Source organism: Sminthopsis crassicaudata, chromosome 2 (assembly GCF_048593235.1).
Source record: "Sminthopsis crassicaudata isolate SCR6 chromosome 2, ASM4859323v1, whole genome shotgun sequence".
Lineage (NCBI taxonomy): Eukaryota > Metazoa > Chordata > Mammalia > Dasyuromorphia > Dasyuridae > Sminthopsis > Sminthopsis crassicaudata.
Genome location: NC_133618.1, coordinates 470,896,162 through 470,921,758, shown reverse-complemented (window position 1 = coordinate 470,921,758; position 25,597 = coordinate 470,896,162). Strand labels below are relative to the sequence as shown.

At 37.4% G+C, this 25,597-nt stretch overlaps 1 protein-coding gene across 5 annotated transcripts in view; it reads right to left on the bottom strand.

The window, feature by feature from the left end:
- The window catches only part of RALGPS1 (Ral GEF with PH domain and SH3 binding motif 1), a 652,627-nt gene that overhangs the window by 23,061 nt on the left and 603,969 nt on the right, over positions 1 to 25,597 (bottom strand). For 4 of the 5 annotated variants that reach the window (XM_074293129.1, XM_074293130.1, XM_074293132.1 and 1 more), the window contains 3 exons: positions 23,146 to 23,197; positions 13,714 to 13,794; positions 12,326 to 12,431 (listed from right to left, as the gene is read on the bottom strand). In XM_074293129.1, the coding sequence (XP_074149230.1) occupies positions 12,326 to 12,431; positions 13,714 to 13,794; positions 23,146 to 23,197 (239 nt within the window). The remainder of the gene's footprint in view (positions 1 to 12,325; positions 12,432 to 13,713; positions 13,795 to 23,145; positions 23,198 to 25,597) is intronic. The other variant, XM_074293134.1, reaches the window with a different exon arrangement.

Below are 25,597 nucleotides of genomic sequence, written 5' to 3'. Positions count from 1 at the left end.
TTGTTGTGGTGGTTTATTTCTCAAAAGCAAAGGAAGAGCTGCAGCAAAGATTGTCAGATCCTGAAGGCAGTTATTGCCAGTCAATGTTACTTGCCTTCTTCCCTTTCTGTCTTTCCCAAGAAGTTCAAAGGACACTAAGCCGTGCCTTTCATGCCTATTAAATATTTAAATCCTTCCATAGTGTGTCAGGGGTCTGGTGAGGTCAGTGGGACAATTGTAATCTTAATAGAAAGACTTGTAAAAGGGAATTGCTCTTAATAGCAGGAGTTCTGGATTAAAATCTTACCCCAAATAATTACTAGCTGAACTACTTTTGATGGATCAATTGATCCAAAGAAGGTGCCTAAATCTAACTTACTCTTCTGATTCCTTCTTTTGAGATGTGTCCTCAGCTGATAGAAATATCAGTGTTAGAAAAATAGAACGGGGTGGGATGATTGATTGACCAAACTGACACACCAATCTTAGATATTCAAGATTTCCCCTCCCTAATATTTATATAGTGCTATAAAGTTTGCAAAGCAAATTATACATATTATCACTTAACCTATATCAGATTATTTGCTGTCTTGGGAAAAGGGGAGATGAGGGAGGGAGAAAAATGAATGTTGAAAACTATCTTTACATGTATTTGGAAAATAAAATATTATGGAAAAAAAGAAAGACTGATGCTTTATTATGACATGGAGGTGACTATGAGGATTTATAGCTAAAACAGTACAAAACAAATTTTAACTAGCCCAAGTGAGCTAGGATCATCCAGGTGAGATTAATGGACTGTGCATCCATAGGGAAGATGAACCTGGATGCACAGAGACTCATTACCAGAAGATTGGCCACTGGGGCTGGGGGAAGTAGCTGGGATGGATTGGGGGGGGGGTGTCTGTTTCTGGCCACATTGATTAAGGATAGGATCTGTATTGCTGGATTCTTAAATTACTCTTTTGAATAGCCTCTTTCAGTGCTGCTACTTTTTTATTTTTATTTTTAGAATTACAGATATTCTAATGTTGAACTTTCAAATTTTCCCTTTATCTTGCATTTCTTTCCATTGATTTTTCTGAGCACCCACACCCCTCATCTCTAACTCTGATTGTCTACTCTTTGATAAATACTAATTGCACCATAGCTCAGGGGACCACATTGTCATTCTGGAGTGAGAGCACAGATAAGAAATGATGAATATGAAGAATATAAATATGGGAAGACATAGGAAATGTGGCAGAATGGAAAAAGAAGCAAATGCTCCTACTAGTGTGCTGACGACCCTCATGATTATTGGTTGATATAAATTAGTTAGAAAAAGTATTTGTTTATATGGTAAGGGAAAGAAGGTAGCTGAAAAGAACCATTAGTTTTAAAGATATAGGTAGTCAATCACAGGAAGCTACCCCTATCCATATGGTAGGGAACTAATCTGACTATACACCACAAGGCTTGTCAAGGATATCTCCATTAGTTGAACTAAATATGCCCATATAAGCCTGGGTTACATATAAAATTCAGAGGAAAGAAAGCTCTCGATAAGAGAACAAATGTAATGAGGGAGAATAACTCACAGCTTCTAGTTGCTAGATATCCTTTTTTCCTCCTCCTCTTTTTCTTTCTCTTCTTCCTCTTCCTTCTTATTCTCCTCATAATAGCTAACACTTTTATGTGTCAGACTTACTATGTGTCAGACACTGTGCTAAGTGTTTTATAATTATTGTTTCATTTGATCCTTGCAACAATCCTGAGAGCTAGATGTTATTATTATTCCTATTTTTCATTTGAAGGAACTGAGACAAAAAAGATAAAATGATTTGTCCAAAGTCACACAGCTAGTAAATGTCTGAAATGAGATTAGAATTTAGGTCCTTTTGGCTCAGTCTTTCTGGCTTCAAGCCTGGAATTCCATCTATTGTGTTCCATATCACTTTCCTGGGATACTCAAGAAATTTGCCTTGGGCCTGATGTAGGTCCTGATTTCAGAACCTCTTTATACTCTCAAAAATTATTGAAGAAATCCCTTCTCCTCGTGCTTCTATTTATGTGGGCATTGTCAATCATTATTTATTGTATTAGAAATTAAAATATCAGTATTATTATGAAAATAGTTTTGACCTCATGGATTTCCTGAAAGGGTGTTAAGAACCCCCAAAGTCCCTGAACTACACTTTTAAAATTGCTATTTTAGCTTTTCTGCAGAACTTGTAGAGTCTCCAAGTGTGTCTAGTTTGCCCTTGTCCTCCACTGAAGACATTACTAAAAATCACTGTAGTCTGGAGATATTGCTAAGATAATAATACCAAACTCGAATATTTTGGCCTTCTGTAGTTTACAAGGTCTCTAAGTCAAGGGTGGGCGGGAAAGGAAAATGAGCCGAGAGATTTTCTCTTCCTTCCCTTTTCCCAAACACCCCAAGTTATTCTTTTTCAGGGTCTTGGCTGAAATAGTCCTGTACTTTCTGCTTCTGTGAGGAAATTTTCAGTTCCACACTAGCTCATTGGTTTTATATGTCCAACAAGCCATGATGAAGTCCCTGGACCAAATCTGACTTTATTTTCTGTGTTATCTAGCTGAACTATTTTTGATTGCTTAATTGATCGAAAGGAGGTGCTAGCTTACACTCTTATTACTTCTTTTGAGATCTGTGCTCACCTGATAAAAGTATTAGTGTATTAGTAGGGTGGAAGAGGGTGGGATGATTGATTGACTAAATTAACACCCCTCACCTCTTTCTTCCATATTCAAGATTTTCCCCCTGACAAATGCCAATATATAGTGCTATACAGTTTGTAAAACACTTTATACCTATCATTTAAGCCTCATAATTATCCTGGGGGTAGTACTAAAAGTTTATCTAAATCCAGATTTTTTTTGACTCTGAATTCAATATCCTATTTACTTCTTTAATACTTTCACTATGGAAAGAAATACATCAAAGGACAATAAAAAAAACAAGAGAAGTACAATGTACAAAGTACATTATTGCTACTTGGTTACATCGAATAGTTGTGGTCTTTTTTAAAAAAATTAATCAGTAAATAGGAGAGAGGTAGTTGCATGTATAATCATCCCCTTCACCCTCCCATATAGTTTTGCTTAATTGCTTATAAGGCCTTGGCTGTTTTGTTTTATTGAGTGGTCTAGTTTGGAAGTTTGTTATTTTGTTGACATTGATTTTGTTCATGAATTTACTTGTATTATCTTTCTTTGGCTTCTTATCCATATGACTGAATACATATATCTGTTGATAATTGAAACAAAGTTTATCATTGCCCTCAATCACTGCATGCACACATATCTATCAAAATACCGAATGGATTGAGATGGGATATAATTTGTCCCTCTTCACTCAAGATCTTATATCTGGCAAGGGCTGGAAGTTAATTTTCCAATTATATTTGTACTGGGAATTTTTAATTCAGATATGGCTTGGAGAAGACTACTCTTTCAATTCTGATGATCCATGATCCTGAATTTCATTCAACAAAACGTGGAGAAAACAACAAAAACAAATGTTATTACGAATATGATCCATAGGATCATAAATTTAGAGATGGAATGGACTATTGAGGTCATTTTATAATTGAAGAAACTTGAGACCCATAGAGATTGTGTGATTTGCCAAGGTCACATAGGCATTCAATGGACCACATATCTAAGGATTTCAAATTCTACACTCTTTCTAATATACCATACTTATCTTTGTTTGAGTGTTTCCATTCTACTTTATTTAGCTTCCACTGACGTCTTAAATTTTACATTACTGTATCTTTTTATAAAACATCTTGGTATTTTCCCCATTTTCCTTTTTCTTTTTTTTTCCCCTGGGGGAGAGGGATTGATGTTGCTGTATTCAAATCTTCCTTTTATTCCATTTTATGAGTTCTCTCTAGCCTTTTAAATTCTTCACTCCTTGAATCCTTTCTGGTATTGTTATGGTCTGCATTTCTGTAATAGTTTTATTTTTTTCTTTTCCTTTACTATAGAATTCTGGAAATTTCAAGTCAGACTTTAAAAAAATATATTCATTGTTGTGCAAGTTTTAATTTTCTTGCTATTGTGTCTGGTATTTTATTTTGTTTGTTTTAATCCTTCTCTTAGCATTTCTGTGTCCTTGGAATGGTGGACCTGATTCCCTTATTCACTTGGCCTTCTGCCACAAAATATCTTAGTTTGGAAATTTCAGAAATGTTCCTCTCCCTTCTGGTACAACAGTAGAGAAGGGGGTAGGACAAGATTTTTTCCTTTTTCCCCTGCCAAATGAAGTGGCTTAACTTGGCTGAGTTGCTACTGCTCTTCTTCAGTGGTTGTGCTTCTGTGCCATGGCAAGCCCTGAGTGGGGGCCTTTGTTGCTACTCCAAGGCAAACCCAATGAAAAAGTCATTATGACTGGCTCTGAACAAACTCCACATGGATAAAAAGAGAATAGAGATCATAAGAGAATTCAAAAAAATGATTTCATGAGTGCAAGATGAGAAAGGTATGGCTATATAACAGTTCATCTAAGAAAGTGCTGTGATTTTTAAGGATCTACAGGTTCAACAACAGCCAGCAAATTGATATTTGCAGCCAAAGAATTAATGCAATTTTGGATTGCATTGAGAGAGGTACAGAGTTCAGTAAAAGGAAATATTCCTCTCATTTTGCTCTGGCCTGGTCAGACCACACGTGTAGTGTTAATAGTAGTTCTAGGTACATATTTTAGAGAAGAGACATATTCTGGAAAGTGTCTTGAGAAAGCTAATCTCTAGGATAGTAAAGGGCCTGAAGAGCATGCAATGTGAAGATTGGTTTAAAGAATTAAGAGATATTGGGCCTGAAGAAGAGAGAACTTATGAAGAATATAACTATCTTCAAGTATTTGACAGACTAATATATGGAAGACTGTTTTATAGTTCCAAAAGACAGAATTAGAAACATTTGGTAGAAGATGTAGAGAGGGATAACATAAGGGGAAACTCTTTAATAATTACAGCAATCCAAATAGAATTAATCACTTCAGGAATGGTGGTTGTTTCCTTTCACTAAAAGTCTTTCAATAAAGACTGGATGACAACTTGTGGGATTGAATTTGATGACTGAATGAGTTGATGTCTAAGTTCAATTCTGATTTTTAGAGGCTGAAATTTTGAGGTGATAAAGCTAATTCTTGCTGGTTGCATTAGGAGAAAGAATTGCCTCTCCTCTTTACTCCTTTCCTGTCCCTAAAGGTTTAAGAGTAGTAATGGATATTTCTGAGATCAAGACATAAAGGAGGCTGGAGGGTGGGGAGATTTAGAAAGATTTAGGCCAATTTCTCAATTCCAACAGGGATATGGCAATTCTGCTTCTTAATATTTTTGAAAAGTGGGCACTGAGGCTGAAGGAACCATCTAGGCTATCATTTCACAGAATGCCTTCCCAAAATATATGCGTATCAAACTCAGCAACCAGGCTTCATAGTAGGGAGAACAATGGTGGAACTATCTATTTCTAAGTTCTTATTTACTGCAACTGACTCACTAGGAAAGATGTAACTGCTACTTAACTTTCAAATTCCCTGATTACTTTGTGTTATATGGACTGAGGAAAAATGAAGAACTTTAAGGATTTAGCTCTAGACCACAGGTAAAGATATTAGGGTAACACTGAGTTGTGAGCAAAGGTCTTAGAAAGTTTTGATGAATCTTCCCTCTGGTCAGTTTTAATAACCATGAGCCATGTTTGTTCCTTATAGGACCAGACTGGAAACTGTTCAGTGGACAGTATTGTTTTTAGCATTTGAAATTTATGTTGCATGACCCCAAGATTTTATGGAATGTATATGTAACTTTTTGGGTCTAACCTTATTGTCCCTAGGGCTGCCCCACAGTTGGGAGATCATCTCCCTTTCCTCAACTTTTTTCCTAGCTTTTGCCAAGGGACTCTCCTTTGCTCTGACTTCTACATTTGTGCAAGGTAGCAAGGTAGTTCAGGGGATAGAACACTGGGCCTAGAGAAAGGAAGACTTATCTTCCTAAATTCTAATCTGACCTCAGACACTTCCTAGCTGTGTGATCTTGGGCAAGTCACTTAATCCTGTTTGCCTCAGTTTCCTTATTTGTACCCTAAGCAACAGAAGGAAACCACTATTTTGCCAAGAAAACCTCAAATGGAATTGCACTCAGTCAAATATGACTGAATTACAACAATCTTTTTTGTATTGTAGTTACTTAAAAACTTGTCTTTCCCCCTTATTAAACTGCTACCTTATGGAATTACTGAACTTCAGAGTAAGCAGGGGCTTTAATGGTTATCTGAATCCACAAAGACCTACGCAAGAATTCCCTTTACATCCCATCCCTTCTAAGTGGTCATCCAAGCTCCATTTGAGGATCTCTTTTAGTAATAAATAAATTACTTCCTTCCAAGGTAGTTGATTCCATTTTTGGGCGACTAATTATTAAGAAATATTTCCTTATATTGAGGCAAAATCTGTTTTGGAGCTGTTCTATTCCAAGCTGGAACCAATATTAGAACTCAATTGCTCTGATTAGCACTCCTTTTACTGCAATGTCTGAAGTCACACAGGGATCACTTAAAGGAAGTTGGGATTTATTTTTTTCCTTGTGAAATTTAACCTTAGATTTAGTCCATATTTTAGATCTATCAAGATACTTCTGGAGATTATGTAAAATGGCATATTTGTTACCACTTCCAATTTCATATTGACAGATTAGAGAAGAAAGCTATTTATTGTCTTATCTTCAAAGTCACTGAATACTGGCAAGATCAGGGTCAAGGAGACAATGTTATAGTATGTCACTAGAGACCTTTTTCAAAGTTTACATCAATTTACCTAACTTGGGTCTGGTTTTTCAAATAAATACTAATCCATCTAATTGTATTGCTGTCTAATCCACATTTCTCTGTCTCATCTAGAAGATTATTATGAAAGACTTTGTACTATGCTTCAGTGAAATCCAGTTATGCTGTGTTTATGTTTGTGGCCTTTCCCCAATCTAGTCTAATAATCCTATCAGAAAAGGAAATGAAGCAAATCTGACATGACCTTTTCTTAGTGGACATAAAATGACTCACAGTGATCCCTACTTCCCTTTCTGCACACTAACAAACCATTCTCTTAATAAGTAATACAAAATCTAATTTCTTTTTCATTTTGAAAATCGGGACTTTCTATTCCTGTGAAACCTTTCCCATTTTCTATAATTAAAAAAAAAAAAAAATCAGTGAAATGATGGCCATACTGACAAATTCTTTCAGGATTCTGAGTTAAATATTATGAAATTTTAGCTACTTACTGCTGGAGAAACGAATAAAGAGAAATAGTGAAAGTTATAAGGATGGAAATTAAAATAGTCTCCTTTAAAAAGTAGTGAATGCTGAAAATCATCAAGAATAGACTTTATGATCACCAACTGGATAGATATGGAAGAGAGAATTACTTCACTAAGTGGATGGTTTGATCATGAGACCAATGCAATCACTTCCAACTCTAGGATTCTAAGATTTCTTGTATTCCTTATTCTCTTTTAACCTAGAGGGTGGCTCTACTTTAAAAGTCATTTATATATTTTACTTTTATGTCATTTAAATTTCTATTTCCCCACTACAAATAAAGGGATTTCTATTAACAAAGAATTTAAAAAAGAAAGAAAAACAAAGCAGTTCAGCCATACATTTATGTACAGTTATACATTCTTGGAAGAAGGAAGTTATATATATTCTCACCTCTTTTCTGGGGCTGAGCTTATTGTTATAGTTAATTTCATAGTTTGGATTTTTTTGGTTCTTTCCACTTATATTATTTTAGTCATAGGACATGATACTTTTCTGGTTCTATTCATTTTACTCTGTATCAGTTCATATGTCTTCCCATGGTTCTTCAAATTCTTCATAATTTATCTTATAATAATCTTATAATTCTTATAGCATAGTAATATACCATTTTATTTTACTTATTACATATTCCTTAAATTATGGACCACAATTTATTACCTATTCCTTAAATTATGAACATCTACTTTTTCCTCTAATCCTTTTGGTCTGATTTTTTCTTCTTGCACAACATGACAAATATGTAAATATATTTAATAGGACTGCACATCTTTAACTTATATTAGGTTGCTTGCTATATTGGGGAGAGGGGAGTTAAGGAAGGGAGGAAGAAAAATTTGGAGCACCAAGTCTTACAAAAATGAATGTTGAAAACTATCTTTATATGTATTTGGAAAAATGAAATATTATTGAAAAAACAGACAAATAAATAAATTAAGAGAATAAGCTCTGGTAGGTCCGAATAAATTGGAAAGGTTTTGAGGACAGGGTGATAAATTGTTTGTCATCTGGGAACCAGCATAGATGAGTTTAGAGGTACTCATTACTGTAATGATGGTTACAAAGTCATTGGCTTTAGCAACTGACAAATACCATTTAATAAGATGTGGCAGGTTTGGGACCTGCATCAAAGGAGGGACCACACACTGGGATAAAATCACATGTCCTTGAGGTATTGCAATTAAGTATTTATTGGGGCACCCCACTATACTAATAAAGGGTTTTTGTGCCAAATACAGCAGTTGAAATGCTGGGTTTTTTTCTCTTATTTAGAGCCTCAGCACTGGCAGAGAAACTGCCATTGTCTGACTCTGCTCACTCTCTTTTCTTAAAATCCTTTCTTTCTCATGACCAAGCAGGATATATGTGTGTATGTCTATCTGTATTTGTGAATATAGGGGTGAAATATACCTAAGAGAATAGAAGAGGATGTAGAAGGGAATAATGGAGAAGTTGTTACTGTTATCATTAAAAAAGTTGTAAATAATTGTGGATATTGTTTCATATTGGTTTGTTTGTTTTGTTAAGTTTAAAAACAACATTGCAGGAAAGAAAAATAGTGGTTAGGTTTCCAGTATAGCCCACAAAAGCTTATTTGCTCCAGGATATAGCTAAAATGAAGAACATCTGCAATGAATAATAGTCGCAAATATGACTATTGCAATACTAGTAATTAGGTGGGAAAAAAAAGTAAAATTGAATTAAATGAAAAAAAGTCTATGGCAATTGACATGTAGAAGATTGACAGTCTCAGTTTAGACACAGCTTTTAGAACTTCAGGCTAAAGTTATTCTAGAGAGAATGCATATAGGTTTAAAAGGATAGCTGGACCTATGCTGTTTTGTACATTCAGACCTTGCCCATAACATCCAAAGATTAAAATCAATTGGTGTGATTTATATCATTTTCAATATTATCAAAGATTTCCCAATCTAGGGAAATGGACCCTTGGAATCTAATAGCTTTGATGAGGACAACAATCTGCTTCTGGTTCTTTTTTCCCCTCATAATCTTTTTTATTATTATTTTTACTTCCCCAGTTACATGTAAAAACATTTTTGTTATATACTTACATTTATTTTTTACATATTTCCATATGTATTATGTTAGGAGAAAAAACCAGGACAAAAGGAAAAAACCACAAGGGAAAAAAAAAAGGTGAAAATAACACGTTGGTCTACATTCATTTTCCATAGTTTTTTGTCTGTCTGCGGATGGCATTTTCCATCCAAAATTTATTGTGATTGCCTTGGATCACTGAATTGCTCAGAAGAAACAAATATATTATAACTGATCATTACACAATATTATTATTGCTCTGCACAATGTTTTCCTGGTTCTATTTGCTTCACTCAGCATCAGTTCATGTAAATCTTTATAGGTCTTTCTAAAATCAGCCTGTTCATCATTTTTATAGAATAATAATATTCTATTACTTTCATAAACCATGACTTATTCAGCTATTCCTCAATTAATGGACATCTTAGTTTCTAATTCTCTGCTATCACAAAAAAGAGCTGCTACAAACGTTTTTGTACATGTGGGACCTTTTCCCTTTTTAATAATTTCTCTGGGATACAGACCTTGTAGTGTCAGCCTCCAATTCTTTTTTTTTTTTTTAATTTATTTAAGCTTTTTATTTTCAAAGCATATGCATGGATAATTTTTCAACAGTGACCCCTGCAAAACCTTGTATTCCAAATTTTCCCCTCCTTCCCTCTCCCCCCTCCTCTAGATGGCAACTAATCCAATATATGTTAAACTTGATAAAATATATGTTCAGTCCAATATATGTATACATATTTATACAATTATCTTGTTGCATGAGAAAAATCAGATCAAAAAGGAAACTAAAATGAAAAAAAAAAACAAAATGCAAGTGAACAACAACAAAAAGGATGAAAATGCTACATTGTGATCCACACTCAATCCTCACAGTCCTCTCTCTGGGTGGAGATTTGCCTCCAATTCTAAGACTTCTTTTCCATAGCAGAAAGGAACAGGGAAAGTCAAGGTTTTGGGGTAGGGGATAAGAAATTGGCCTTTATGCTGCAGCAGCAGCATTTACTGGCCTGCCAGAAGGAGGAGCAAGAGAGCCAGGTGAGTCTTGATTGTGGCAGAGCCCTCTATCCAGGAGGGATGATTAATTGGGTGCCTTTCCCAGTATGTCTGTGCTTGTGCTCCTCGCCTTATGTTTCTGTGAAACCTTTTGCATTGAGCAAATTGCCTGAAATCTTAGGTACAAAGTACGACAACCTTTTCTGACCCCTTCTTGACCCATCTCTCATGTTTCTTGGTTGCAGGACCCTGACACTGATAGTCTTGCCAGAACCCCACATTCTAAACCCAGTCTAAAAATCAGGACACTGTTTAGAAGGAGTTTCCTTACTTAGGAGTTTCCGACATGACCTGATGCCCCTCTCTCCAAAAACAAAAAAGGTGACGGATCATATTGGCAATGATCCTCTTCAGGAAAGGGATTTATTGTCAAATCAGTTAAATGAACATCTATTACTCACCTGCCATGTATAGGGTACTGTGCTTGTTGCAGTAACAAATGGAACAGGATCTGCTCTCAAAGGAGATAACATCTGGGCTCAACTTTTCTCACTCTTGGTCTAGCACTTTTTCCATTAATTCTTTTTTCTTTTCTGTTGTCTCTAATTCTTCATGTTTTTTTTTTTTTTTTTTTTTTTTGTTGTTTTGGTTGGTTGGTTGTTTTGGGGGGCTCGGGGACCAAAATACTAAAGTGGTACACCATTTTCTTCTCAACTCATTTTTACAAAAGAGGAAACTGAGGCAAATAGAGTTAATTATTAGTCTAGGGTCATACAACTAGTAAATATTTGAGACCAGATTTGAATTTAAGAAGATTAATTTCCCTGAATCCTCTCTATCTACCTTGTTACCCTTCTAATCCATTTAATTGACTTGTATTTGTGGAGTACTTATGGTTACAGATAAGTACTCTGCCAAGTAACTAAAGATGGAATAATCAACCAATATCAAGGAAAGTTTCATGGAGGAGGATTGAGAGGAGGAGGGAATTTATTCTAGCTAAACTTCACTAAGACTTTGGGATACACTCTACCTGTGTGTCTGTGTATACTCTCACACACATACATAGTATATATATATATGTGTGTATATATATACACACACATATATATATACACATATATATATACTATATATATATACACATATATATATACATTCACATATATATATATTCACATATATACATATCTATTTATATGTTGAATATAATAAATATTATACTTAATAAGAGTCATGGGTTTATAGAGGTAAACGTGAGGTGGAACTTGAATTGCCAATTGAGAAGGTAAAGTTTTGCTGATGACTCTCCTTAAGTCTCAGTCTTATTCCTTTGTCTAGTGCCCAAGGAAGTGGTTACAAGTATTTTTCACTAGGATCATCATCATAGTAAAGAGAAGATAAAGAGTCTTTTCTACATCAATTCTTGGACCCTAGGCTGTGGGCTCTCTCATTTTGTTTAGGCTTAATTAACTGAATACATGAATCTGCCCATTATCTGAATTGATTCAGGGAACTATTTTTTACAAATTATCTCCAGTGAGATAACACACAGGTTTAAAAGGACATATTCACCAAACATTGGGTGAAAGGACTTGTAAATGATACATTTTATACTTTCTTGAATTTCTTGGCCTTCCATTAATATGAACTTGTCTCCATTTTCCTACACACTCAGTCCTTACTGGATTAAAGAAACTTTGATTGCCTGACTAGCCTCTGGGATTTGGGTGGTGGTATTAGGTCAGAGAGAAAAGTTCCCCTGAGGGCAAGAGGACTCCTGGTCAAAGATAACTTAAGGGGGCTTATGGATCCCAAGTCTGAGGAAAACTCAAGGTACTTTTGTCACTTCCATCCTGTTTCCTAAGATGAAGGAATGTGAGGTGCCTCAGCCAGACTGGGAGTCAGAAACACTCAGTATTTTAATAGCTGACATTTGTTCCCATATTAGGTCCGCACTTACCGCAGGCTTTCGTCCTTCCTTGAGTAATGTTTTTCTTTTCAAGGGACCTTCCATGGTAATGACCCCGGCTGAGTTCCCCAGTGCACAGCTGCATGGTCCTGTAGGACTGATGAGAGGAAATCATCAAAATTTCTCCACAGAGGGCATGAGACACAGTCCAAACTTGTAGGAAACTCTGGATATCTCCCAGTAGTCTTCCCTGTGTGGTAGATAGGGAATGTCATTCCCTAAAGTCACTTCTTCAGTATGAATGCCTTAAGAATTTAAGAAATTCCAATTATACCTATGCAGCCAATCATGTCCAATAGTGAACCTTTGTCAGCAAGAACAAAAATAATAGCTAACATTTATGTAGTAATTTAAAGATTGCAAAGCATTATACATATCTTATTTCATTGGATCCTCACAACCACCCTTAACACTATTTGTTCATGGGAATATGTAACCCGTGCAAGGAAGTTAGCAGATTTCTTGTAAACCTGAAGAAATGGAGCAGAAACTCCTGCAAGGGAGATTTCCAGATTGAAACAATGAAGAGTTTGGAGATAACTTTTCAGAATTTCAGGAGCAGGCTATCTGAAGTCCACAGTGTCCTGGGACAGTGACATGATGAGACTGGCCTTGTGGCTAACACTCAGGCCTTCCGCCATCTGCAAACTTTCACATCCTCCCACCCCAACAGTCACAGTGCCTTCCAAGGTGGCTCTAGGAGCTTCCTGGGTTTCCTGCTATTGAATCCTGCTTAGTGACTTGGAAAGAACAGAGACCTCAGTTCACATGGAAAGTCTGGAGGAGGCAGGCAAAACACAAGTAAAAAATGGGAAAATGAGACCAAAGAGAGGAAAGGTCATACTAAGGATTTCTAGGACTAGTTAGCAATGTTTCCCCCATGAACTCCCTCAGCTGTTTCCTCCCCCCTTGCAGTCTTACATCAACTCCCACCAATCATATTGGTCCATTGTATCATAGGATTTAGGAATATAGGGAACTTAGAGATGTAGTCAAAAACTGAGGTGTGAAGAAGTCTGTTGTTTTCTTGAAATTCCAAATCTTGGGCTCCTTTCGCTATACCATGAAAACACTTTCCTCTGTATCTCTCTATAAGGCGATGGGCAGATGATTTTCTGGGATTCTGCTAGCTCCAGGAGCTGACCAAGTAGGACTCAGGGCACTGGGCTGTAAGTAAATAGGCATTGGACCTGAGGGGCTAAGGGGATCTCACTGTCTCTCAGTGTGTTGTAGATAACTTCTAGGCACACAGAACAGAACTAGTGCTCATGGCAACTACCAAAGTGCAAAGCAGGGGAGCCTTCAAGTGAGTGACTGACACATAAGATATTGGTAAATAAATGGATGATGGAGAATTGCCCATCCCATATAACTTTTACCTGTAGACACAGCTCCGGGTCCTGGGAGAGTTCCGAACTGGAACCCGCCAATTGGGTCCCAAGGTAGCATAAAGTCGACCCCTGTTGACAAATGGAAATGGATATGCTCTAAAAATCCTATTATTACAAGTCTAGGGACATAAATTAGGGGGAAAGGACCTGTACTGAGTACATCAGAAAGTCACTGGCACTCCTTTTTCACCACTCTGTGGCTCTGTTAAGTAAGCACCATACCTGGGAAAACTGGTTTCCCATTTAGGGCTCTAGAAGCAGCAAGTTGAATTTAGTTTTGCTTATTTATTCTAACTTTTTATTTATACTTTTTATTTTCACATCATCTTTCCCAATATATTTTTGCCCATCCTACCCCCACTCAGAGAACCATACTGCATAAGAAAAAGTGGGGGAAAAGACCAGTTTAGCAAAACTAACCAATACACCAACTAAATCTGAAACTAAAACACCTATACTGCCCTACTACAAATAAGAAAGGAAGGTGCCTTTTCCTTTCTTTTCTTAGAAGGAAATTTATTTTTTAAAATATATAATTTAAAATTTGTCCATAGGTTATTTCAGTTGGATATAATAATAATAATATTAATTATAATAATGATGATAGCTGATATTCATATAGGGCTATAAAGTTTACAGAGTACATAATACTTATTATATCATTTGATCCTGATAGCCCTGTGAGGTACAGTACTGTTCTCCTATTACAGATGAAGAAACTGAGGCTCACAGAAGCTAAGTTGATTATATATAGTCCCACAAGAATGTTTTAGGAAATGTTTACCTCCCAGTTGAACACCCATTACATTGTAAGTTCTATGAGGCTAAGGACTATCTTTTGCTTCTTTTCCCATTTTTTTGCATAGCTCCCAGCATATAGTTTCTTGAATGTTTATTGAAGTTTAATTTTCATTGTGAGCATTGTCTCCATTATTATCTTAAATCAACCCCTGATTTGTAGCATTTGCTGATTTCTGAGGTGTAAATATTCATAAAAAAATTTAACTGATGATTCTTGAGAGCTATTACAAGATGGCTCTAGCACACCTGTCACTAAGTAGTATTAGAAGACAATTCAAGCACAGATCTTCCAGAACTCCAAAACCAGCACCCTATTAATTATGGCTGAGAGTTTGGACCAGTGGTCTTACAGTAGAGTCCTCCATATTGTTAAATCATTTGGGGATGCCTTCAGTTCTTATTCCGGAATATGGTTAATTCTGTTACTTTCAGCCTTATAGAGCATTAGAGATAGAAGAGAACATAGAACTCACCAAATGCCATTGCCCCTACCATATTTACAGAGAAAAACACTGAATCCACAGTGCTAATACAGAGTTCTTTCAATTGTTTTTACATATAATTCCTCAGTGTGTCTTATTAATGTTTATCATTGAAACCTTTCAACCTCTCTTAAATATCAGCTCTCCCACCTCAGATAGTAAATCGAGAAGTCATTTTCCCCAAGTTTACCTATATAAATCCTAGTAAAAGTACACTATCTAGATTCTTGGTAATGATTTCTATAACATGAAGTTTTAAAAAGTCTTTCCTTACAATAACCCTTTCAAGTATGGAGTATAAATAGCATCATTCTCATTTTTCACATAAGTAAACAGAGGCTCAGAGAAGGAAACTGGTTTACTCACGGTCACACACCTAGGAAGTTATAGAGCCAGAACTTGAAAGCTTATATATAGTTTCAAGACCTACTGAGTTTCAAAACTATCCTGAGAGGTAGGGAGTACAAGTATCACTATGTACAGTTTACAGATAAGGAAACAGAGACTGAGTCAGTAATTTTTTTTTTTTAACCAGATTTGAACCACTTAGGAGTCTTGACTCCAGATCCCCTTTCCCCATACTGTTCTGATCCTGAATAAATTATCTTTATGTAAGATAATTCGCCTTCTCTCTTCTTTCCTCTCTTTTTCCCCATTCCCCTCTCTTCTTCTTTTTACTTTTTTTCTCTTCACTTTTTTCCCACTTCTCATCTTCCTCTCTTTTCCTTCTTTCTTCATGTCTCTTCTTTCTTCCCCTTCCCCACCATTCACAAAAAAATAAAACAAATGAATCTCTCCTACATGCAGAACCTACTATTCTGTGGTGAGGGAGAAAAATTTTAGAGGGCACTCTTTCTGACCTAAATGACCTTTTAGTCAAGTAGGGGGATAAGACACCAACACAGATCACTGTTATACATCAAACAGATGACTGATCAAGTGCATTACAGAGTTACAAAACAAAGAACAAACTGCTATGTTAAATGTAAGGGAAAAGGCTGTTGGGAAGGGAGAAGACTGGAAATCAGGGTACATCTGGAAGATTTGCCATTTGGTTTGGGATGAATGGAAATTCATAGTTCAGTGGAGGGCTCTCCAGACATAAGAGGCAGCTTAAAAATGCTTGAGGGAGGGAGTGTCAAGGGGAGGGGACTGGGAAGAGGGGAAGACAAAAAGAAATCCAATTTGTCTGGAGCCCAGACAAATCGTGGAAAGGATCACTTTGAGACAAGGCTGAAAAGGTAGAGATGACATTACCTTATGAAGAATCTTAAACACCTGGAAAAGAACTCTACTTGATAGATAATAAGGATATTTTTAAGTAGGACAGGAACATTCCCATATCTTTGTAGGGAAAAGATTATTTCTCTAACAGGGTGAAAGCCAGATTAAAAGAAAGGGAGTCAAAGGAGAAATACCTAAAAGAAGGATATTGAAATAATCCATGAAGGATAGAATCAGGATGAGATTAAGTGAGAATAAAGAGGAGGGGCTGGATTGGAGAGATGTTTCAATAGAACTTTCCCCCCCCCCCTGAGGCTGGGGTTAAGTGACTTGCCCAGGGTCACACAACTAGGAAGTGTTAAGTGTTAAGAGACTACGGTCCTCTTGAATTCAGGGCTGGTGCTCTATCCACTGCGCCACCTAGAACTGAGTGGCTAGATGGATATGAGAAGTGAAGAAAAGAACAATTCAAAGTTACAAATGTGGGGACTGGCCACAAAGATGGGCTGAATAGATGTGCCACAGATAGAAATAATGAAGATGGAAGAGAGAACAGATTTAGGGAAAAAGATAAGAAGCTTGAATTTTTAGATATATTGATATAATGTTGCTGGTGGGATATCTAGTGGGACCTGTCCTGTAGGCAGAACTTAGAAATACAGATTTGAAAGTCATCTGCATAGAGGTGATAGTTGAGACCATGGGGTAGAATGAGATTGTCAAGTAAGAAGGTACAGAGATGATCAAGGGAAAACAATTAAGGAGCACACACATTAAGAGGTAGAGAAGAGCATGAGAAGACAAAAAAGCAGGAAAAGAAGGACTAGTTAGGGAGGAGAACCAGGAGAGTGCAAAGTTTTTAAGGCCAAGGGAGAAGAGAGTTTGTAGTGGAACAGAATGGTCAATAATGTAAATGCTTGCAGAGAAGTCAATAATTATTTGTCTTTATATAACATCTTAAGGTTTGCAAAGTGCATTACAAATATGTCATTGGATTTTCAAAACCTGGGAGGTTAGTGCTATTATTATCCCCATTTTACAGATGAGGCTGAGAGAAATCAAATGACTTGCCAAGATAATACAGCTAATAAGGTTCTGAAACTAGAATTGAATGTAGGTTTTCCTAACTCCAACTCCAGTGCTCTATTCATTGTGCCAATTGGGAGAATAAGAACTAAAAGGGGGCCACAGTAATTGGAAATTGTTTGAGAGGAGTTTGAATCATGGAGGAGGCTAAACTACAAAGGACTGAGGAGAAAGTAGGCAATGCGGATGTAGATGCTTTATTAGAGATATCCTCCCCTCCACCCCCTGAAGTTTTGCACTGAAAGGGAGGAAGGGATGGTTGGATGAATGGGAGAGAATCACATGATCTCAGAATTTAGCATGGGAAGGGACCATTATTAGACTTATCTAGTCCACCACTAAAAACTACCCAGTAAGTGGTCATTCAGGCACGAGGACTTCCAGGGAAGGAAAACCCACCATCTCCCACAGCACCGACTTTTAGGGCAGTTTTTCCTGGTATCAAGCATAGACTTGCCTCTTTGTAGGTCCCACCCAATACTATTGATTCTATCCTCTGAAACCAGACAGAACAATTCCTCTTCCACTTATGAACGTCTTTCAAAAACTTAAACACACTTATCATATTCTTCTTCTACGTCTTCCTACCCCACTTCCCTTCAATGTTCTCTTCTTTAGGTTAAACATTCCGAGTTTCTTAACTAATCTTGGTATGACATGGAGCTAAAGCTTTTCACCTTTTGTCATTCTTCCCCTGGACACAGAACTAGCTCATTAATGTTCTCCTTAACCTGTGGTGCCCAGAATGGAACATAATACTCTAGAGAGTCTGTCCAAGGCAGACTAAAGAAGGATTACCACATCTTTTTTACTAGAAGCTATACTTTTTAATGCAAACCAAGATCATGTTAGCTTTTTTGGCTGCTATATCACTCTGATGATTCATAATGAGTTGTAGTCCCTTAAAATTACCCGTTCTTTTTCAGACAAACTGCTGTAGAACTTTGCCTCCTCCCATCTTTACTTGTAGAGTTTATTAAAAAAATTTTACAAGCATTTACTATCCATCTTAGATTGCTTTTCATGTAAATAAAAATTTTAATAAACCCCCTGAAAATTAAAATCCTCATAATAAATATGCATACATAATTCAGCAAAACAAATTTCCACATTGGCCATCTCCAAAAATGAATGTCTCATTCTTCATTTAAATCCATCATCCTTGGACAGGAGGTGGGTGAGTTTCACCTTCAGTTCTCTGGACCCATTGTTTAATCAGTTAGCAGTGAGAATTTTAAAGTCCTGCAAAGTCATTTTTCCTCCAGAAAGTTGTAATTACATAAATAATTGTCCTAGTATTGCTTACTTTATTCTACCTCAGTTCATAGAACTCTTCCAGTTTCCTCTGAAATTGTCTATTTTGTGATTTCTTACAGTACAACAATATATATTATGTTTTGCCATTCCCCAGTAGATTAGTGTCCCTAACTTCCAATTTTGTGTTACTATGAAGAGTTGCTATTTGGTACATATAGATTCTTTCCCACTTTCTCAAAACATAGACTTTGTAGTAGTATAGCTGGATCAAAAGGTAATAACTTTTTGGCATAGTTCCAAACTGTTTTCCAAACTGATTTGACCAATTCACAGTTTCACCAATAGTACATTGGTGTGCCTATTTTCTTAGAGATTTCCATCATTTAATCACTTTTCCTTTGTTGATATCTTTGTCATTCTAAAGAATGTAAAGTAGAATCTCAAAGATACTTAAATTTGTACTTCTCAAAATGTTGGTAATTTGGAGCATTTTTCTCATATGGTTATTGATAGCTTGGATTTCTTCCTTTGAAAACTTCATCTTTGTAAAAAATTACCTATGCATATGTACTGTCAAAAATGTTATAATTATAAAAATTAATTTAAAAAATTAAAAAAAAGAGAAAACTTCATCTTTGTATCTTTGGATTTCTCTACTAAAACATCGCTGCTCTTAATCTTAGAAAATAAGTTCCTTATGTATCTTATTATGAGATTTTTATCAGAGAAACTTGCTATCAAGCTGATTTTTTGAAGCAAGGGTAAGACTTAATATCTATTTCATTTAATTTTCTTTTTTTTAGTTGAATGTTCTAGATAGTTTATTAGCTATCCCATTCAGATGTGTGTGATCTGAAAATCTCATGAGTATTCCAGCTACATAAAACATTTCCCATCTTTCCCCTTCTCATCTCTAGATCTCAAAATTCCTAATTTTTTTTCAAAACTGAGAAAGTACCACCTTCTACATACATGATCCTTCTAGCTCTTGATACCTGTCCGTCATTTTTCATCTATTATATAAATGTATATGTGAGAATTGTATGAGATACTTTTTCAAATGCTTTGCAAAAATCTAGGTAAACTATATGATATCTATTATATTTCTGACCTTGTCAAAAAAAAAAGGATATAAAATAAGGCTGACCTGTTGTTGATAAAATTACTCCAGATTTCTGTACTCATTAATTCTCTTTATATATGTTTACTAGACATTTCTTTAATGACACATTCTAAAAATTTTCCAGGAATCAAAGGCAAGTTCACTAAGCCTACAACTAGCAGAAAGAAGTACAACTTATTTCCTTATTTTTTTAAAAACTTGGGATAATTTTTAAAGAATCATAGTAAGATTTATTAGAATTGGGGTGATAAAAACATAATTGTAGGTAGGTGGGAAAGAATTAATGACAAAGGAGAGGTTTAAAATGTGTGTAAAAGAAAGGCTGGGGTAAGCAGGTGGTGCAGTGGATAGAGGACCTGAGCTCAAATCTGACCTCAAGACACTTAACACTTTCTAGCTGTGTGACCCTGGGCAAGTGACTTAATCCCAATTGCCTCAGGGGAAAAAAAAGAAAGAAAAGAAAGAAGACTGATAGAACAAGGTCTTGGAGGATATGAGTTGGAGGTTATAAGTAGAAGGATTAATTTTATCAGTAGTAGGGCAAGATCCTACCTCTGAGCCTAGAAGAAGTGATGGTTTGAGGAATGATGGGGAGAAGCAGAGGGATTCCATAGCACATGGCCTCTGAGTCATTTGATTTATGAGTGTGAGAGGGAAAGCAGCATGTACCTAATGCTATGTTCAGAGGGTAGAGAGAGGAACATTGGTGGATTGCCTCATCCTAGAGGCAATTTTTCATTTGTCTATTTCTTAAATTTATTCTGTTAAAGAAAACATTTGCTGAATTATGTATTATTTCTCATAAATAACTGTGGTCAATATTGTCCTTTTGTTCTGACCTTTTGTTTGTGGTATGAGGGTATATTGGAAGCTGCATAGGAAAGAGTTATTTTTCCTAATGCAGATCTTGGGAGCTCAGCCCTCAGCCCATTGTTATAGAGTTTTACTCTCTAACTAGGGGCATAGAATAAGTCATTTCATAACTACCTTTTTAAGTGCAGAATCACTGAATCTGGCATAAATCTATCTCATAGTTACAAGTCCAGATTACATTTCTTATTCTGCATAATTCTTGCCCATGCCTTTCTATAATCTTCCATAGAATTTCCATCCTACATTCTGGAGTCCTTCCTTGGGTTCATTTCATGTGTCAGAGGAACCAGTGCTCTGAGGCTGTTAGGTGGTACAGTGTTTAGAGTACAGGGTCTAGGGTCAGGAGGACCTGAGTTCACTTCTGGCCTTGGACACTTATTAGCTGGATAACCTTGGGCAAGTCAACTAATCCCATTTGCCTTGCAACAAAAACACTACCCACCCCCCACCGAAAAAAAAAGAGCACTGTTCTATCTAAGCTATCCCTTACTTCCATTTTCATTAAATAACTGGCCCAGCTTCTTTTATAGGAAGACAGATCCTTGATCATGTCCTTTTGATGTTATATTCTGGGCCTACAAGTGGGAATCAATATGAAAGCAATGAGTCTTTGGGGAAAAGACCCCCAGATGAAAGAGGTAATAGTCTGAGTCAGTTTCTTAGAAAGTAAGCTGGGCTTTATTGGGTCCAGCTAATGAGGTCTAGAATATGAAGTGCAGAGGGGGTGAGGGAGATGGGAAACAGTTCAAGATCTCCCTTCTAAAGCCAAAGGCATATTAGGATGCCTATCCAACATTCCTTTATGGCTATGGTAAACCAGCCCCAGCCCTTGTCTTACTTTGCCATGTTGGCAGTGCCTGGGACAAATCCATATGGCTTGCCATGGCCAAGTTTTCATTGCTAACATGCTTCAGCCTGCTTCCACCCACCATGAGTTTTCCCATTATCCTTTGAGTTTTCATTTTGATTTATTGGCACTTCATGATTTGAGACCATGTATCTGCATCTGGAAAATACTTCTAATGCTACTGATGGGGTTAGTTGTGCTTATTTTTCTTGACAATTCTTTGGATGACCAAAACCTGTCTCTACAATTTCTACCCATTGTTTTAATTTGTCCTCTTAAGCAGAAAAAAGACTCTCCCTTCCACAAGATATCTTTTCATAATCCTTAAAGACAATTGGGTGTTCTCCAACTTTTTTCCTTAATTCTTCTCTCCCCTATTCCTTCACCTAATCCTAGTATGGATTAGATTCCAGGCCTTTACACTATCCTGATTTATTTCCTCTTTTTAGATTTAGATTTAGAGCAGAAAGGAACCTTAGAGTTCATTGAATCTAGCCCCATCATTTTATAGATGAAGAAACAGACCCAGTGAAGTCCCCTGACTCCAGAGTCATTCTTATGACATTCTTATCACTGGACCACATTGCCAGGGTCATTTCTAAAATGTAGCACCCAGAACTGAACACCTTGTTGCCACGTGTTCTGACCAAAGCAGAGGCAAAAGGGACTCTCGGACCTTGTGAGTATAAAACTCTGCCTCTCTTTCTGGTCAAAGCAGAAATGATTGCCCCCGTTGCATCCAGGGCTATTGCCAGCAATCCTGATCTATCTCTGGCCACTGGACCCCGAGGATTGTGGAGGGAAAAATGAGGTCGTAAATCCAATTCACTTGCATGTGATAGCATCACCTTCCTGACGTCATGGTCCTCTTGGAAAACAAAGGACAAACAACAGTAACAATAACTCTGCCTCTGTACTGAACTAGGCCAAACAGTAATTACCAGATAGCAATATACTGTTAGGAAATATTTCCATTTGTAGAGCCTTCTGTTGCTAGTGGAATCAAGGCTTGGGCCAAGTTCTCCCCTGAAGTTTCCTCCTGCTCGTTACCCGCCGTGAGTTGGACCTAAGCTGCAAAGATTTCAGGGCTTGTCTTGGGAGCTTTGTGCACATTTGTCCCAGGGAGAAGAAACTATAAAGGCCAGGCTGGTGGCAAAGTGGGACTGGGCTCCCCAGAGAAAGGCAGAGAAAGGCCTGCCTCCTTTAGAGTGGTGATTAATTCCCTCTAGAGTAATCCAAGACACTCTGGGATATGCTTCTACCAGCACACCTGGGGATGCCAACCAAGCCTTGATTCAAAAGAGATGGAGTTTCTTGTTTTCATCTCTCCTGCCCTTGAACAGTCCTGGACATCCTTCCCTCCACTTTCTCCCCTGGCTCTTCTCCAGAAGCCTACCTTCTCGAAGGTAATACAGGTAGCAGAAGCCCTCTGACTTCCTTCTCCATTGTACCAAGCCTCCTTCACGTCCTGGGAACCCTCATCTCTGGCTCTAAGCGCTGAACCTGGGAGAACACTGTCATACGGACAGGCATTTGGCTGAGGTTTTGAAGTTCTGCTAATGACTTCCAGACACTTTTGCACTGTTCTTCAGGCCCTGAGAGCTAGTCCATAGGTATACTGCACAGACCCCTGCTGTTCCATGCTGTTCCTAAAGGCTGGCCAAAGAGATAGAAAGGTCCTGCTTCTGGGGACTGAGGGAAGCTCAGGGTATTCAATCCACACTCACCTTTCCAGCCCTGAAGACAGCTCTTCACTAAACTCTGAGCTTTCACTACTGCCTAGAAAAGGAACATAGGTAAATGAACATTTCACTTCACAGTCGGTGATAAGGCTCTGGCCTTGGGGATTCCAGGCAGGGCAGGAGAAGCTTCCGAGTTCTCCATCCATCCTGTTAAATTCTAGAGGAGTGATTTAAAAGACACAGACTTTTTTTGGGTGACAGTGAAGAAACAGGGAACGGTGATTTTTCTGTTTTCTGCTGTTGCCCTTCCCTTAAATCCTCCCTCTGGCTGCCTGAGTCACACATTCTCATTCCTCCCTTAGTATTTCAAATATTGGGGGTACTAGACTTGACCAGAGATCTGCCAGTGCTGAATACTAATATACACTGAGCTCTTTCTTCTTGGCATTCATCTGCCCATCAGCATGGGTTGAGGACATACATGCCTTTTTAATTACCTGATGACCACAGAGCAGCTTAAAAGCTCCCCAAGGGCTGAGTGTGAAGGGATCTTTGGATTGCCACCATAAGCACATAAGACTTACTTACGGGAACACAAAGCAGTAGCTAATGAAATAATTTTGCTGAGAATACTAATTTTTCTTTTATCTTGAGGTTGCCTATAGGAAACATATAAAAGTAGAGAATATCTCAAATCTCTACAAACATATTTAATAAACTAGTCTTCCTATTGTGGCTATAGAAGTGATTTTATTAGAATGAGGGACAAGGCATCAAGGGACCTTGGGCACTTCATATTATGAATTATAATATCATATATTCATATTATATATGGCTCTGGGAATTATTTACCTAAAAGAACTTTCCTGTGTATATCCTTGGGAAAAGTCTTGAACATTAGACGATGCATTGGACTGCCTGAGGTTTTAAGCATAGGGTTGGAAAATGATGACTTTGTGGCAGCAAAGTCAGCAACAACTGTGTCCTTGACAACAGCATTAAGCCCTTCCCTGTTCTCTTAAACAAGCTTTAGTCAGAGGTTAGAGGCACTTAATAGCTCAGGTGAAGAAGAGCCTCACGTGGGTTGGCAAGGATAGAGTCAGAATTTAAAAACATTTGTGTCTCTTGATAATGTGATATTTGCTTGATCTGATCTCACCTGGCTGCTTTTAAGATCTTAGGTTCTAGTAGCCACTGAGCAAGATCATTAAGCTAAAGTAACAGGGATGGAGGAAACAGGGAAGTGGAATTGAGGTCTGTAGGAGATGAGGAGGCAGCTACACCAAAGCAATCAAAATTGGTTGGCATGTCCACCATATTCTTTACCCTTGCAGTGGTAAATCTTCTGGGGAGAAGGTGCCTAACCTGGGGCTTTATTTCCACTATTAGGAGCTCAAAGCTTTTCAACCTGAAAACTGATCATTTCCTTTTCAGCCAGCTGTCATGCCTTTATGCCAAGGATCCTCCTCACATTCCTCTTCTAGGAATACTGATAAAGTATAGGAGTGCAGGGAGGGTCTTTGGACATGATTCTTAGGGCAGACTGGCAAAGAAAATGACCAGAAAAAAACTCTTAGTTCCAAGTTCTTATCTCTCCTCTCATTCCTCTGTTGGGGACCCTGGGCAAATCTAAAGAGTAGATTAGGGATAAGGAAGAAAGAGAGAGGTAAGATATCAGAAGAGGAAAAGAAAGGGAGAAGGGAAGGAAAGAGAGAGGGAAAGAAAGAAGGAGGAACAGAGAGATAGGGGAAGCAGAAAGAGAGAGAAAAAGAGGAAAAATCAGAAGGCGAGAGGGAGGTCCCCACTTTGGCTCTTGGACATGTAGGACTTGTTAAAGCCCAAGGAATCAGAGCCAGACTAAAATGCCTTGTGAATTTTCCCTGAGGAGAGCGATAGTATGGCAGCCTAGAAATGGCACCAAAGATAATAGAATATTTCATCTTTACTTGAAAACTACTTAAAGAACTCCTTCAGAAGAAGGGATAGGGAAAACAATTTAGCTAATGTATTTCACTTCATATAGTTTTTTCCCCCCACTATAGCCCTTTCTGTAGATTTTATAGCAAGTCTAGGTCTTTGATTCCACTTGAAAAGTTTCTTTTGGAAGGAAAATCTTGTTTATTTCCAATTTAGATTCTATTGCTTTCTGCAGGGTTCTCTGGGACAGATCATCAACTCCCCCTTCCCCATTCTCTACTTCTGTTTGAATTTTTGAAATCCAGGTGTAGGCTTTGAATAGTTTCTATTTCAATGTTTCCAAATTGGCCATGGCTGATCAAGAGGACCTGTTTGTAATCCTATTCAGAATCCTAAACCTTGTTGGAAAACAGGAGCCAAAGGTAGGGGCAGACAAGAGGGAACCATGGCTTCTCAAATCCATTCCTCTTCACCCTCCCTTTGAATAGCTTGGTGGGGAGAGGCTGTTTCCACAAAGGTTTTTCTGGTCTTAAAAACATCATGTCCTCCTTTGATACCTGTTGGTGGCAGCTTCAAATGG